The sequence below is a fragment of the Eumetopias jubatus genome, unplaced genomic scaffold (genome assembly GCF_037043125.1).
Source record: "Eumetopias jubatus isolate StellerSeaLion01/CBP00866 unplaced genomic scaffold, mEumJub1_p1.0 scaffold_16, whole genome shotgun sequence".
Taxonomy (NCBI): Eukaryota; Metazoa; Chordata; class Mammalia; order Carnivora; family Otariidae; genus Eumetopias; species Eumetopias jubatus.
The window spans coordinates 68,369,923-68,386,872 of NW_028274822.1; the positions used below are offsets into that span (position 1 = coordinate 68,369,923).

The 16,950-nt window shown below is 56.8% G+C and overlaps 1 protein-coding gene across 1 annotated transcript; it reads right to left on the reverse strand.

Annotated features, from left to right (window-relative positions):
* Positions 1–1,473: 1,473 nt before the first annotated feature.
* On the reverse strand, positions 1,474–15,813 carry RAB36 (RAB36, member RAS oncogene family). Its single transcript, XM_028094177.2, has 11 exons — positions 15,737–15,813; positions 14,879–14,961; positions 11,509–11,600; positions 9,508–9,573; positions 8,973–9,074; positions 6,678–6,742; positions 5,060–5,115; positions 4,144–4,221; positions 3,760–3,850; positions 2,064–2,183; positions 1,474–1,561 (listed from the first exon to the last, which is right to left on the reverse strand). Exons 1-11 carry the CDS (start codon positions 15,804–15,806, stop codon positions 1,497–1,499), a joined length of 888 nt encoding a protein of 295 aa, XP_027949978.1. The 5' UTR covers positions 15,807–15,813; the 3' UTR covers positions 1,474–1,496.
* Positions 15,814–16,950: the final 1,137 nt, after the last annotated feature.

Below are 16,950 nucleotides of genomic sequence, written 5' to 3' on the forward strand. Positions count from 1 at the left end.
GCTGTGTGCCACAAACCTGGTCCTAACAACAGCCTGCTCCCTGTCCCCCAACCCCCCTCCCCCCAGCCAAGATTGTGTCTAGTGGACCAAGCTGGGCCACCAGTCCTCAGAAGGGCCAGCAAGTTCTCTTTGGGAATCCTGAGTGTACAAAACCACAACTACAAGGATGGTCACTGCAGTACCTTTGGTAAAAGCTGGGAGCTGGACACAAACCTCGTGTCCCAGTCAGGGGGCAGGGCACCTGGACTCTGGCCCACCACCCGAAGGAAAACTGGCAGCCGCCAAAGGAACAGGTCGCCTCCGTGTGGACAGAGGGCTCCTGCAGGTCAACCGGAATGCAGGCTAGGCAGCACGTGGGGTCAAAGGTCACTCTGGTCAAACAGCAAACGTGACAAGACACCTGGCTGTGCTGCAGAGGACTAGTCTGGAAGGGCTCCTACAGCTGTTAACAACACTTACTTCCAAGGACAGGAGGGGGGCTTTCACTCTGCATACAAAGCCTTGTAGTATCTTGTTTTGGTTTACAATAAGCATGTACAGAATTTCTTTAAGAGTGATTTATATAAAGAAGTGTTTTAGATAATCTGTAAAAAATTAGAGCTAAAATGTGGTGAAGGGAGACTGAACAGAAAAAGATGCAGGTGTTCTTCCCCAACCAGCATTTGGCAACTGCTGTCAGCTACCCAGCGTGCACTGGGCACCCCGTGTGCCGGGCACTGTGTGGGGCACTCTTCGGGGCACTGACCAGAACAGCTGTTTGCAAAATGCTCACCATCTCGGAGAAGCAGGTAGGATATGCCCAGATGTGCCCCCCCTGCTTGTGGCACGGGGTGCGCGGGGATGAGTGGGCACCCACCCGTGGCTGCGGGGTGTGGGGCAGGTGGGGAGGAGGAGCCAAAGACGACCCCTTGGCCAGAAGGGGCCTGAGAGACCCTCCTGTCCTTCCTCCTCCAGAGGAGCAAGGCTGCCCAGGGATCCCACAAGTCTGTGGCCAAGGGACAGTGGACAGTGAGCTGCAAGTCCTGTTGATTACAGAAAAGTCCCAAGCAGGGGTGACAGGTGGGGTGTTCCCTCATATGCTGGCTTTGACAAGTCCTGCTTGCCTGGACCACTGAGAAGAGAAGGCTCCTGAGGGCGACCCAGGAAAGTTGGCAGAGTGCCTATGTGGGCAGCTAACGTGTGTCGAGGGCGAGAGAGGCGGTGTGGGGCACCAGTGTCTCGTGTCTGCAGCTCTGAGGCCTCTCAAGACCAGGGGGGAATGTCTGGTGACTCTGTAGGTGGCATTGGCCTCCCAGATGATCACCGCAGTGCACCCACCAGCAGGGCAGTGGGGGGCTCCTGGGCAGCCAGTGCAGGCCTTTCCTGGCTCCCAACCCACTAAAGAGAAGTGGCTGAGCTCTGGGGCTCAGCATGGTGGGTGGGCAGACATGGATGGCTTCATGTCACCCCTCCACGGTCACGGAAGGCACTGCCCATGCTTCTGGTGCAGGCCCCAGCTAACAGCAACCCAGGCTGGAGGATGTCGTGCTCTCCTGGGTCTCGGGTGGACTTCCCTCCATTCCTGTAAGGATGGGAGAAGTCACATGGCATCAACTAAGCACCTGCAGCTGACACGGGGCAGCCTCCCTCCCCTGCCACTGGCACCTTCTGGTGACTGGGCTGGTCAGAGCTGAGCTTGACCTTCCAGGCCTCTCTATCAGGGCCTTGGTGACCTGGCACAGGCTGAGAGGCCTAGGATGTATTCCAGATGGTGGAACAGCGTGGGGAAAGACGCAGACTGGGAGAGCCAAAGCCAAGACACATGCACGCAGCCAGGGATGCCCAGCCTGGCTCATGAGGAAGCTGCCGGGTGGGCAAAGAGAGCCAGAGAGCGAGTCTGAGCTGGCAAGCAGGGTCAGGGAGGCTGAGGGCCTGACATCAGAGTAGTGACAAAAAGCGTACCCCAGAGAGGACAGCACAGGAGGACAAGTTAAGGGAGTAGCCTCTTGGGACGGGAGGCTGGTGGACGTTGGTTTTACACTGCGAGCCTGCTCCCCAGCCCCAGCCCTGCGGTCTGTACGCACGGATGAGGTCTCCATCGCCGACCTGGAGCGGGGCGCCGCTCCTCCTCTCCAAGTCCTGTAGAACCGACTGCTCGAATGCCAGGGCGGCCACGCGGCTGAAGAACGCCTTCACGTTCTCCCCTGGGGGCCCAAGAGACAGCCCTGACCCCGTAGCCTCGGCCCTTATGCGCAGACGAATTTGGGAGCCGGCGGGTGTGGGAGCCAGGGTGGCCCACCTGTGGGACTGTCTGGGGCAGCAGAGGGCAAGGGATGGGGCTGGCTGGCCTGGCTTCCCACCTCCGGGGGCTCCAGGGCACCCTGCCCTGGAAGCTCCCTCAAATCTCCGAGCCTTGGTTTCCCAGCATCTACTCTTCCAATTAATCACCACTGAGCATCTCCTGTGGGCTTGGCACCGGGATGAGTGGAGATCAGAAGGGTGTCTGCTTTCCTGTCACTTTTGAGCACCTGTCCAGTGGGCAGCTGCTGTCAACTCCTACATAGAGCCTTTGTGCCTCCTCCCTCAGGGGGAGAGGGCCACCCATCTGGGCACAGGGCTAGGTTCCAGCCCCCGACATGTGCACTGCCCTTGTGCAGCTAACAACCCATACAACTGCACAGGGCAATCCTGCTTGGCCCATAGGGAGTTGTCCGTGAATCTTCTGTTACTCTAAGGGGGTGGGGGTCCCTATAGGGCACGGGGGATGCTGTCAGGAAGCAGAGGGAACTGGGTATGGGCACTGCCACACTTTTATCTGTGTTGGGCTGGAGGCTGTGGTGCCTACCCTTAATACTCCCATCCTTGCCTCCCCCAGTCCTTGGCCAGATGTCGCCTGTGGCCCCTTACCTGGGGCAAGGACCACAAGGCATAATTCCAGAGTCCCCAGAGCCACTGGGGCCTTCTATGAGCCAGGTACTGCATGTTACTTCATTTCACACCCCCCTCCCACCAACAACCTGTGTGTTTTAAGTGTGTCTTCTGCTTCTCTGCATTTTCTAGTTTTCCCTCACTGAATACATATGGCTTTTGTAATTTAAAACACCTTTTCACAGTAAAAATGAAATGAGATGGACAGGGTCACCCCATTTCCCAGATGGGGACACTGAGGCTGAGGTGTTAGGCATCTTGCCAGGGCTGGAGTAAGGAGTGGCCTGTGGGTGAGGGCAGCTCAGGGGCTGGTGGCTCAGTGTGGCGGTGGGGGGCCCCGTGTGGCTGGAGGACAGACTGGTGGGATGTGGATGAGGGTCAGGGGGTCACGAGCAATGTTGCAGTATCTTCCACAATGACACCCAGGGAAGGGATGGGAGCCCCCAGTTACTGGGCCCTTCTATGTGCCAGCCAGGAGGTGCCTCTTACCCAGCTACCTTAGAACGGAGGGGGTGCAGGATGGTATAGTGGTTATAGGTGAGGGCTGTATTCCAACCCCAGCCCGGCCGCTTCCTCCCTGTGACCCTGGAAGTGACCTCGCAGGGATAAAATGGATCTGCCTCAAGGAGGGAGGGGGATGCATTAGAGAACACGGGCCAGGGCCAGGGGTCACTATTCCTGTTGTCCACGGGGGACGGCCCCCGCTCTCCCTCCAGAGATGAGGAGACCCCTCTCAGGCAGTGGAAGGCCCTGCACAGTCACCAGCACAGCCGGCTGTGACTCAAGCATGCCATAGCGCCACCGAAGGAAACTCTCCACACCCGCTGGGGCAACAGCCCCGCACCCACTCACCTGTCTTAGCGGACACCGACCAGTACTCGGCCTGCATCTCGTTGGCCAGACGCACAGCTTCCACTTCTGCCTGCTCACATGCAGCCCCTGACTGGGAGAAGCAGCCCTCCTGTGGGGGGGCGCTCCCCCCTGTGCCTCCTCCCTCCCCACCTCACCCTGGGATGGGCGGCCTCAGTGCATGGACGGGGGTACACCTTCCTCAGGGGTGAGATCCCAGTGATCCCTCTCCGACAAGACGAAGCACAGGTACCCCCAACTTTCAGCTCTGGGTCTTCCAATTCCCATCTGGGCAAGTCAGCACCACCCTCCATTCCCCAAGCTCCGGCTGAAAGCAGCTGCATTTTCCCGAGGGCCATCCCAAGCCTCTAGCTCTGGTGTGCTCACCAGAAGGTCCTTCTTGGTTCCCACGAGGAACACGAAGCAGGAGCCCGGTTCATTCTCCCTTAATGCATCCTCCAGCCACTGCCTGGAACGCACAGAGCGGAGACAGGCTGAGAGATGGCATTCATCCACCTAGAGAGGTCTGAGGAAGACCAGGGGATGGGGGTGCAGACCCGGGTCCGCCCCAGGGCTGGGAGCACTGAGCCTCGAGTTGCAGGGAGGGCACCCAGACCCCAGCTGGGCCCCGGGTGGACTGCAGGTGGGTGGGGACACAAAAGCACTGGTCAGGGGAGGTGAGGACCCTGCCCTGGTTTGCCCTCACCCTGTGTCACCTTGGGGGAGTCCTGCCCTTTCATCAACTTGAACGATCATCCCAACCGCCCTCACAGGGCTTGGGGGAAGCGGGATATGAATGCCCTAAACCAAAGAGAGGTGAAGAGGACTTTCGTCCATTAACTGGATGATTCCCAGCAGAAGCAGATGACCTCCCAGAACTGGTCACGTTACCAGCTCTCTTGATCAGGTCTCTGCCCCAGAGAGCAAGGGCTATCCCTTCAGACAGGACTGGATATATGTAATTTGTAGGACCCAGGGCAAAGTGAAAATGTGAGGTCCCTCATCCAGCAATGATTAAAGCTTTTGAGATGGTGACAGCAGAGCTTTAGAGCAAACGCAGGCCCTCCTGAGTGCCGGCCCCTCTATGACCGGGCTGGCTGTGTACGCTGAGCTGATCCTGCCCTCAGGAGATGGGTGCAAATCTTAAGGGATAATATGGCAATTGGACAGTAAGTGGCCTGTGGGCAGTCAATTCTGACAAGCAAGTCTGGTCCCTTGCACCTCCCACGGGGCGGGGGGCGGGCGGCCAGCTCATGGGCGATCCCGAACCCAAGGGGACCACAGGGGCCGCAGAGTCCCAGACTTGCCTGGTGTGCCCCAGAGTCTGCACGTCAGTGAGGTCAAAGGCTGTGATGATCACTGGACACACAGGGAGAAGCCAAGAGCCGGTCAGCAACACGTGACACAGACATGGTGTACAAGGAGGGGCTCCCCTCAGGCAGCTCCCTGCTCCCCAAGAGCAAGCCAGAGAGGAACCTGGCTCCCACAGAACTGCCGGGGTGGCCCCCAGGCAATCAGCCCTGGTCCCCACTATGGAGGCTGGGAAGGAGGCACCCCATGGCTGTCTCTTGGGACCTACCCACCCACCACCCTCTCCAACCCATACCCAGAGGCCCAGCCCCAGAGGGCATCCAGGGAGGCAGGATGAGCTCATGGGCTTCTGTGTTCAAATCTCCCCTCTGCCACTTACAGCCAAGGGAACTCAGGTGAGGGCCTTAACTGCTGAGTACCTCAGTTTCCCCATCTGTGAAATGGTAAGAACGGTACCTCAGGCTCTCAGGGGTGCTGTGAGGTTTAAGCAAGAACAGCTAGTTTTACAAGCTTTGGTCCAGGGCCTGACACAGGACTTTTGACCAATGGCAGCGATGGCTAGGAGGACAATTAGCAACAATCAGCTTTAGGGAAACAATTTCTGAGGAGCAGGGTGGTTCTCATCACCGGCCCTGCCCAGGTTCTGTGGTGTCCAGGGTGTCCAGGACCCCGCTGGAGTCCTGAGGGGAGTCCCATGTGGAGGACATTCTAGAAAGGCCGGCTCTCTACTGGGCCTGGGGGGATGTGAGCAGGGCCAGGCAGACCGTTCCCCTGCAGCTTGGCTTAAGGCTATAGGAGGCCCCCTGAGGCAGAGGGGAATGAACAAAGGAGGATACTGAGGATGGTGATGGTGGCGGGCCGGGCTGCAGTTCCCAGGGTTGTGCCAGGCGGGCCGGGCTGCAGTTCCCAGGGTGTCATCCCCCTGAGAAGACGGGCCAGAGCTGGAACTCCAGCCCAAGGCCAAGGTGCTCACGCTTATTTCCTGGTTTAGCCTTTTTTCAAATCTCAAATGGCAATGTTATGATTTCTCTTTACCAGTATCGAGTAGACATAACTGGGCCTCATAACGAGCCTGGTTTCGGATACTGTGAACTGTTCTCCAGTCTCCCACTGAAACCCCTGGGAAGCTGGGGTTGGAGTGGGGGGGCCTGTGCTGCTACCTGCTGCCTGGGAGTCCTGCCCAGTGCCTGGGCCACCCCCACTGCCCCCCACTGGCAGTGCAGTCCTCCTGCGGCCCCTCCGCTCCTCCCCTCCAGCCTCGCCTCCTCGCACCTCCTTCAGGAGTCGACTCTGCTCTTTTTTCCTGGGGTCTCTGGACATGCACCTCCCCCTGAGCATCCTTCTGAGCTGAAACTGTGGTTGAGACCCCCAGGGAGCACCCGCCAGCACAGGGTCCCTGAAGGGTATGACTGCTGAGGCCAACCCCAGGCCTGGCTGGCTGGAAGGCAGTCTCCTCATCCCCGAGAACTGGCTGGGGATTTTCTCAGTGGTTCTTGGAGAGCAGATTTGGTACCTGTGCAGAGGACCTGGACTTCCTGTTATGAGCCCAGTGGAAGCCTCCTGCTGTACATGGCTGAGGGCCCCACCATTGTTATCACCCGGATGCTCACCCTGAGCACCCCGGTAGTAGGCAGATGCAATGCACTTGAACTTCTCCTGCCCTGCTGTGTCCCAGCTGTGTGGTGGCAGAGACAGAAAGGGAAAAAGAGAGGTGGCAGATTAAGCAATTGCAGTGGTGTGAGCCAGCAGGTTGGTGGGGCTGTGGGCAGGCAGGCCCTAGGGCCTGTGCCAACTACTGGCTAGTGGTCCCCGCCCCGCAATTCCTCGTGATTTCCTTCCTAAGGTGCCCCATGGGGGAATTCCCTGGGTGGATTCACCATGCCTGTGGGGGAAGGGCATGCCCTAGTTCCACGGCCTGGATGAATGGAGTTGTAGCTCCGCCCCTTTGGACGGTGCCATTAAAAAAGGCGAATATGCTCCCTGATGTACTTGCTCTGAAGATGTGGAAGTCCACCTGTAGATGAGGCCCCATGAATGGGACTGGCCCTCCCGGCTATGGTTCTGCTACTTGCTCATGTGTGGCTGGGCCATGGCTCCACGTTCTGCACAGCAGCAGAGGGGAGGCTCAGTCCCTGAGTGGGGGGTGGGAGTGTCTAACAGGGACGTGGTTTATATCTCCTGGGTGACACTGATCAGTTAGCTCTGGCTCTCTGGAGAAGTGGAGCCCTGGCTCTATGGAAAAGAATGCAACAATCGATTAATGATGTCTGCCATTGGCACAGTATAGGACAGGGGGGACACACATACTGAGATCTACTTGCTCTGGTTTAGAACCAGGCAGGTGGTCAATATGCAGAGCTGAGTCTGAAAATCCATCCTTTTTTTAAAATTAACAGATCAAAATTTAACTTTCTTCCATAAATGGAAAAGTAGACAAGCCATGAATAAGATCTCAGTGGTCTGAAATTTTTTGAAGTGATTCAGCATTGATGCAGAACTTTTTGGCCCTATTCTGTCATGAATTCATTCATATTGTCTTTCGCTTCTGAAGATGACACTGGGTGGGAAGCTGGGAGGGTGGCTTGGAGGTGGGGCCGGTTGGGTAGCTGGCAGTGGCCTCACTGTAGGGACAATGAGAAGGCAAGCCAGGACAGCGTCTCTGTTCTAGTTAGATAAGGCCGGTGGCCCGCTCTCAGCCCGGCTCCACCTAGGCCGTCCCATCAGCTCTGTGCTCCTCAGCTCTCCTGGCTCCAGAGCCCCTCAGGCCTCAGCCCTGCATTTTCACAGTCTCTTCTGCTCTGGTCTGGCCCTGTACTCTCCCTCGGGCAAGATTCGATGGTGCCACCTGGCTCTAGGACCGCACTGGGGCCGTCCTCAGAGAAGTGGGCATTATCATGACAGAGTAAGGAGCTGAGGTCCATGAAAGGGTGAGCTCCATCCTGATGACCACGGATCCCCAGGCTAAGCCCAGGAAGGGCTTAGAGGATTGAGGAATGAAACCAGCGGATCAGGTGTGACCCCCAGGGAGAGAGAAAAGAGAAGGGGACTAGGGCAGAGGCAGCAGGAAAGAGGGGGGTAGGGGCAGCTGGGCAGAGAGCCTAGGAAAGGGAGGGGGGCACACAGGAGAGCCTGGAAGGGCGAGAAGTCACACGGGAGAGGGTAGGGCTGATGACACAGATAGACCTGCACAATCATCCAGGTGCCAGAGGAGAGGGACGGCAAGGTCCAGAGCTCTAGTGGGAAAGTGTGAGCCTGGGGGAGAGACTCTGGGCTGTTCTAAGGGAAACTACAGGGGAGGGGCTGAAGCCAGTGGGCCACCAAGAGGCAGAGACATGGGGTCTGGCAGGGGAGCAGACAGAGGGAGAGAGGCAGGGGGAGTGGAGTGAGGGCAGAGGGGTGAGGAGGACGGGGGTGCATCAAGCCGGAGGAAGGCACGTGGACTAGGGGGCCTCCACCAGGCCCCAGCATGCAGGGACCACTGTGGGCTCCACTTTCCAGATGAGAACAGATGCTCAGAGGTGTGAAGTGACTTGCCAGAGGCCACCCTGCTGGCCTGGTGAGTGGGATCACCGAGGGCCAGGCAGGCTAGGGGCGGGGACCCGGAGCCAGAACGTGAGGGGCGGGTATCAGGGCAGCACGAGGGTGGGTGGGCACATTGGGCTGTGAGGACTTTCCCAGGTCTGATGACCAACGTGAGACACCCATGGGGAGTGACGGAGTATACAGGGCTTCAGGGAACTGGAAAAGCCCAGTGTCACACCATTCCTGTTTGTCCAGATAGATCCTCACAGAACACCACAGGGCACAGTCCAGAAGGAGCTCACCAAGGCTTTCCCCATGGGTCTCCCTCCACAAAGCCCACCCAGGAGCCACACGGGACATGGTGTGACACGATGGCGACTTACATCTGCAGGCTGTAGGGAATCCCAGCGATCTCGAAGCGCTCGATTTCAAAGTCCACCCCGATGGTGGCCTTGTAGTCACGGTCAAAGACATTCTTGCAAAACCTGTGGGAGTCAAGGAAGTCATCAGAGAGGCTGTGTGTGGAAGTTTTGCTCACAACAGTCAAAGTCTGCAGGCAACAAAAAGTCCACCCACAGGGAATATAAGGAGATGATGGTCCACGGAGATAGATAGTAGACAGACGGAGCTGCCGACAAGAACTGTGGTGGGGAAGAGAATCTGCTGCAGCCCAGGAGGAAAATGCTGCAGGTCAGGGCCGGTGAGGTGTGAGTCCATGGTCCTGGGGGATGGTGTCACTAATGTCAGGGTCCCAGGACGCTGCACCCCTCCGCCCCACCTGCCTCTTCCTAATGCCTTGTACCCCCTCCGAAGTGTGGTTCCCAGCAGCCACACAGTTTTAACTCTGACAGTGTTATCTGGGCCTCCCAAGGAAAGGCATGACAACCAATGCTGGGAGGTGTGGCCAAGCGGGCGCACCTGTGGATGAGGCTGGTCTTGCCCACGTAGAGATCGCCAACGACAACCACCTTGGAGAGTCGCAGCCTGTGAGGGATACGGTTGTGTTGCTTGCAAGCAGAGTCACAGAGCATCTTCACACGTACAGGCCCTTCCTTCCCAGAGCTCCCCACTCATGAGCCACGTCTCAATCCTTGACAGGGGATGGGGCACCTGCTGAGACACTCTGGGATGTCTGTCCCCATGCCTGGCACTCAGAGGGGAGGGCAGGAGAGCCTGCATCTGTTCTGGGGACTCTGCTGTCTCTGGGGCTATGTGCTCTTGACCCCACTGGGCCCAAGCCCTGTTGTGAGAATTAGAATTGGGCACAATTCTTGGGCACAATGTGGAGGCTGAGTCTTGGGCTGACGGAGTAGAGGAAGGAGTCCCAGGTGGGGCTATGTCCAAGCTGGGGGCACACGCAGTAAGGAACCTGGAGTGAGCTGAGGGTGCAGACACAGTGTCAACGTGCAGCGGATACAGGCATGGGGGCAGAGCCCCTGCCCCCTCCTACCCACGCCTGGGGCTGCACGGGCTCCTGCTTTTTGCAAGCAGGTACTCCCTGACTGGGACACCACCATCACCAACTGCCTTGGAGGTGTCTGCAAGGGCCACACAGGCCCCAAGGGGTGAGCAGTGGCCAGGACTCAGGCCAGGACTCAGCTCTGGGCTATGGCTTGAGGTAAACTGGCTGTGAGGTCTTGGGTTCTCTGAGGACCTTGCTCACTGAGAGCAGCCCCCACCGCACCCTGTGCGTGTGTCCTGCACTCCCTGCAGCAGCATGCCTGGCACTGTGGGTGGAAGTTTCTGCAGCTCATGCCAAAGGAGCTCAATGGGCAAACATTTGACCAGTACTTCCGCTGCCTGCAGACAGCAAGAAGGCACCCGTGTCACCTGGTGACCTGGTACAGCTCCCCTGGCCATGTCTGGGGGCCCAGAGGCTGTGTCTTCTCTGCTCCCGAGTGGCCTCTCTCCGCTTCCCAGATGAAGGAGTAAAGGTACTGCCGAGGTATTATGGGGGCCTCAGTTTCTCACCTCCCAGAGCCATTGTGAAGAGTCAGAGAGGTAGTCTGCGTAAAGCACCTTGTACGGAACTGGCCCTCCTTAACTGGTGGCCATTGCTCTCATCCCGTGAGCATTCGGACCTGAGCCTGGCCTCACTCTGCACAACCTAGGGAACCTTGGAGCCGGCGGCTTCCACTACAAGCTCACCACACCTGTGTGACACCTGGGAGCTCCTCAGGAGGAGAGGCAAAGCAGGCCCTGGTACCTGTGTGTTAAGAGAAGGAGTAACTGGCTCAGTCAGTTTAAGCGGCTGCCTTCGGCTCAGGTCATGATCCCAGGGTCCTGGGATGGAGCCCCGTGTCAGGCTCCTTGCTCAGCGGGAAGCCTGCTTCTCCCTCTGCCTGCCACTCCCCCTGCTTGTGCTCTCTCTCTCTCTCTCTCTCTGTCAAATAAATAAATAAAAATTTAAAAAAACAAAGAGAAGGGGTAACTGGGGCAAGCTCCCTGTGCCGGCAGGGCTAGGTGTACCAGGTGCTGCCGAGGCGGGAACAGGACAGACACAGCCCTTGCCCTCACAGGCTACATCTAGTGGGGAATCCAGAGAAGCAAACTTGTAATTCTGTAAGATAAGTGCTTGGGACCCAGGAGGGGCCCCCTGGCCAGCCCAGGCTGGGGAGCGGGGGTAGTGCGGGACTCCCCTGACACTATACTGTGAGCTGAAGGGTAGGAAAGACATTCCAGACAGAGGAAGCAGACATACGCCGAGACCCCGGGCTGAAAAGTCATGAGCGTGACTTACTGAGAAAAGGGAAAGCCGTTCTCTATGGCAGCAAAGCCCGATAAAAATCGCCATCGGCTCCAGGCCCACACTGGGCTGTACGGGTGTGGTCTGTGTAAGTGTTCCATTTGTTCGTTCATACGTTCATCCATGCACTCATTCCCACCCGCTGCCTCCCCGCACATCCTGTGCCCACTCACCCCACAGTCCCCATGTTCCTGCGCTGGCAGGTGGTGCTGACCTGCCCATGGAAGTGCTCCTTGAGCTGCAGGCAGGCCTCAGGCGTGTACCACTGGAAAAAAGACAGACAGACAGATGGGCATTTCATCCCGAGAAGCTGCAGCTTCATCACCAAGCAGGGCGGCGAGGTGGTGGCTTGCCTCCCAGCATTCCCTCCCTCCTGAGCCTTGAAGCTCCAGCCTCGTTAGCTTTCCCTGACCCCTCTGTCACAGCCGTCCTCTATCCCCTCAGTGGCCCTGAGACTCCAAGCTCTTATGAGTCCTGAGGAGCAGCAGTGGGGGCCGGGCCAAAGGGCCCAGGTGGCAACTCAGAGAGTGGGGTCTCGCCTGGGGCAGCTGTGCCCTTGCTGTGGGCGTGTGGCCAGTCTCTGTCCTCTCTGGACCTCTCTGAGTGAGAAGACGGGTGGGCTGTAAGGGCCCTTTTCACTCCAAGATCCTTCCATGCCTTCTATGGATCTTGGATGGCATTTTTTTGCTTTAAAAATATCTATGTGTTTGGAAAATGTCCTGGAGGGCTCTTTGGGCCTTCCACGGTTCTTGGAAGGCAAATCTGGGCTATGGCTGAAGAACATAACCGCAGGGTAGGAGGACCTGTGTCACCCTTTAGCTGCTGTGTGATCCCAGGCAGCTGTCTAATGTCTCTGAACTTCAATTTCCCCAACTATAAGACCTCGAAAGCCTGGGGGCATAAAATAAAATAATGCTTGCAAAGTCATCAGCGCAGACCCAGCCTGGCATATACTTAGTGCTCAACAAATGTTCACGGCTATTAAGATGTCACAATACATGTTGAACACATGTTTATTTTATAATTGGGAAAGATGACATTAAAGAAACTGAAGGTGACGGCTATGTTTTGCTCTCAGATTGGCGGAGGCTGAGGACGGAGCGTGGTAAGGATGTGGGGAGAAGGGCACCGTTGGAAGCTATTGGTGTGCCCTGCTGTGATATGGCAGCAGTCCCCTGGGCCACCTGCTCTGTCCCTCGGGGCGCTGCTTCAACCCACAGCTCCCCTGTGACAAGGACTCCACCCCGTAGCATGCTACGTAGCCGTAGCATTTCTTCTGAGTTCCCAGGCACTGAGATGGGCTCTGCCCTGGCCCATCTGCCCCCTCAGCTCCAGGCATGATGGAGGCAGCAGGGACAGTGGAAGGAGCTGTACAAAAGGGCAAGTCACAACATCTCAGTGAGCCCGTTTCCTCATCTGTAAAGCACTCATAACAGCAGCTCTTCATGTGGTCGTTGGAGGATCAAATGGGGGTGATGTAGATGAACAGCTTAGACTTGCGGCCCACATTCGTGTGGAACAGTGTCAGCTACCTCATGAGAAAGCTGGATGCTTTTTCCTGTCAACTTTCATGTCAGCTTCAAATGGGGGGTCAGCCTGGCCATGGTGGTGGTCACTAGAGGAATCCCACCATTTTGGATGCACTGAAGAAATGTAGTAAGGAAGACTGGGCAGGAAGTGTGAGCTGATTTTAGAAACAGGGAAACTGAGGCACAGAGTAACGGGAGGGGCTTGCCCCACCTGACCACGAATTTCCCAGGACTGAAGTGTGTGACCCCGGGATACCAGATGAACTGCCACAGACAGGAGCGGGGAGAATCTCGCCCTCAGTGAAAACATGATGGATGCCCCAGGCTGCCCCTCAGGGTAGGGGAAGGTTGGAGCCCTGGAGTCAGACCCGGGTCAAGTCCTGGCTCTGCCACGCCCAGCTGTGGTGATGCCAGGCAGCACTCCCTACCTCTCTGAGCCTTGCTGATCTATTCTGGAAATGGAGTCCTCTGTCCCATGAGACCTGAACTGTTTTGTGCCGATCACACTTCCCTTCCTTTTGGCTCACTAAACATCAGTGTCCATCATCCCTGGTGGCCACCTTCAAGCTCTCTAGGGAAGCAGTGGTCTGGGCCTCTGTTGAGATGCAAAATTCTGGGGGAATTGTCCACAGGTCCCAGGTACCACACAGCCTTCTCTGTGGATGTGTAGAAGCAGAAAAGGTGAGAAGGTATGACTGCTGGCCCAAATTACCCAAAGTCTGCAGTCACCTCCTTCATCCTTACCAGCCTGGGCACAGAATTCAACAGACAGAGAGGTCACTCCATGGAGAGGATTTTTCCCTCCATGCCTGTCCCAAGTCACATGGAGGCAACCACTGAGAACAGGATCTTCTGTGCCCTTTCAGAGATATTTTTGGCATGTATAAACAAACATATACATTTGTTTTCTGCCCTCTCCTTTTTCCACCCATGGAAGTACGCTAGACACACTGCTCCATTCCTTGCATTTTTACTTAATTGACTTTGTTGGACCTTACTGCATATCCAGTCCTGGAGGGAAGCCTCATTCTTCCTCCTGCCTGTGTCGGGAAGGAGCATTTTGCTGTTGAAGCAGCGCCCCCTGGAGGACGTTTACGTTTTGTCTGACCTGCTTTACAAACTGCTCCAATGCCTGGCCTTGAATGGCTGGATCAGAAGGCAGGGGCATCGCAATGCTGGGAAATACCGTCCCACTGCCCCTCTAGGGGTTGGACTGATTTGCATCGCCTGATGCAATTAATACTGGATTTTTTTTTAAGATTTTATTTATTTATTTATTTGAGAGAGAGAATGAGATAGAGAGCATGAGAGGGGGGAGGGTCCGAGGGAGAAGCAGACTCCCTACTGAGCAGGGAGTCCGATGCGGGACTCGATCCCGGGACTCCAGGATCATGACCTGAGCCGAAGGCAGTCGCTTAACCAACTGAGCCACTCAGGCGCCCTAATACTGGATTTTAATACACATGGAAGAGAGCCGTGTTTTCAGCAGGAACCGAAGGCAGAATGGTAAGGAGGGAGGACCCTGGATTTGGTGTCAGGAAACCAGAGTGCTATTTTGATAATAGTAATAATAACAACGAGAACAGCAGTGACCACGGCTCAGGTAAGGGAACCCCCGTTTACCAACAGCCAGGCACCCAATGTGAGGAATTAGCCTTATGTATTAGCAGCTCTGAGAGGCTGAGTAACTTGCCCACAGTCACATACTTTAATGACAGAGTCAGGATCCACACCCAGGACCCTTGCAAACCCTGCAAAAGCTGTACCTTTAACCTCCATGCCACATTGTCTCCTGCTGTCCCGCTTAACTTGCTGGTCCACCTTGGGCAAGTTAGTGCCAAGTCTCCCTGTTTCTGAAGAAGTCTAGTAAGTTCCCAGGGTCTGTTAGAGAGGGACTGACCTCCCCGATTCTCCTGCTTTGTTTCCGGTGGTGGATGCAGGTGAGGAAATGTGGGTGTGGACATGGTGTTGGGAGAGCAGGGTACGCGGAGAGGGCTGGCTAATGACTCTCTACCTTCGGGAAGCTGGTGATGATGCGGTCCCGGCTCACAGGCGGCCCCAAAGGCGTCAGCGAGGACCTCATCCTTCCAGAGTGTCCTGTGGACCCAACCAGGGGAAAGAGAGTTAGGGAGCTGTGGCAATCCTTGGGGACTCAACCTCAAGTTTATGTTTAACCTCTCAGTAGCTTTAAACATTTATCCACACACCTTCTCTGTCAGGAAAACTGGCCAGAGGTCATCTCTTTCCATCTGCAGGCAGTGTGGCTGGGGTGGGGGTGGAGGGGACCAGGCTTTCCTGGCCCTGCCTGGGAGTCAGGAAGACCTGGGTCTCCTCCTGCCAGGTGTCTAACCGGGAGTGGCCCCTCTCTGAACTTATCACTGGGGTGTGAGTGGGGCATGGCGCAAACGCCAAGCTGTGCATCATCACAGCCCAGAGGGAGGAAGCAGAACTGGGGTGGTCTCCAAGGGATGAAGGCTCTGGGTGGGTCAGGAGCCTTCGGTTTCAGCCCACAGGCATTTCCCCCGTACCCCCTCACCGCGCCCAGCGCCTGGCCCTTCACACCTATTCAGCAGCCCTGCGTCTCCTGTCCTCCTCCTCTTCCCACTAGGGTGGCCTTGGCCACGTCCTTAACCGGGCCTATCGTCCTCCCGGATCTGCCCCGGCTCTCCTTCAAGACCAACACGGGCCTGGCCCAGGGCGGGCGCTCAGGAAATGAGGAGGCCCCGGGGCTGCAGGCCGCGGTGTTCGGGTTAGGGCTGTGTGTGGGGGGGGGGTGGGTGGGCGCGCAAGCGGCGCCCTCCCAACCAGGGCCTCCTGGAACGTGCCTGCACCGGGAGCGGACTCGGGTGGGGCAGAGGGGCGGCGGACTCACCCGCGGAGGCGGCAAAAGCTCCAGAAGCCGCGCGGCCTGGTCTGGCTGGGCCGGTGGCCGCGATCACCATAGCAACCAGCACCACGCGGGACCCGCCGGCGTCTAACGAATCCCGGGCGTCGGGGACGGGGTCTGGGCGGGGCTCACAGCGGAAAGAGTGCCACACGCGGTTCGCAAGGGCGGTCACCGTAGCAACCGGAGCCTCTTGGGGGGAGCAGCAGAAGCTTCCGAGACACTGCGCGAACGCCGGCGATCACCATGGTAACGAGGGCGGGATTGGGCAGGCGGGCGGTGGGCGGGGACAGGGCGGCCAGGGGGCGGGGCCAAGGCCCCAGGGGCGGGGCGGGGCGGGGTGGAGAGACTCGCGCACCCAGCTTCCATTGGAAAGGTGGTAGTTTAAAGGAACGGGTAGGGATTATGTGAGGTGTTTAAATATTTATTTTCATAATATTAAATACGATTTTTTTCTGGTTATCTAAATATTTCGTGTTTTTCTTTATTATTGGTATGGAGGGATCTCCAAGATCCCTTGACTCCTTTTTCTCACAACCCGTATCAGATTTATCAGTAAATCCATAAGTTCTATCCTGAAAATTTGTCCAATATCCTCTTACCTCCCGCCCCTTCCACTTTGTCCAAGCCAGCATCTTCTCTCCCTCTAACTGGTCGTCTTGCCTTTACCCTTGACCTTATCCATTCCCAGTTGGGTGACTCAGGGATCCTCCTGTTAAAACAGATCAGATCATGGCAATCTTTGGCTCCAAACCGTCCAGTGCCTCCTCATCTCTCTCAGATTAATAAAATCTTTACAATGGCCCAAGAGGCTTCACGTAATTTGCTCTGGCCTTATTTCCTCTCATCTTCTACCGCTTTCTCCCCAACCCCCCATCCCACACAGGCTCCCCTGGCCTCCTTACCGTTCCTGCAACACACAAGGCACCGGCGTGTTTGCACTGGCTGTTCCCTAAGCCTGGAATGCTTTTCCCCCTGATATTCACATTGCTCCCCTCCTTCCCCTTCTTCAAGTTTGCTCAGATAACACCACTAGATGAGGCCTTCCCAAAGCAGCCTATTTACAATTGTAGCATCCTCCTGACCCCTTATTCGGCTCTGTTTCTCCCAGGCACCTTCTAACATATTATATAACTTACTGTTTTTGTTGATTGTCTATCTCCCTTCACTGGCTCCATGGAGAGCAGGAGTGTTTGTGTTTA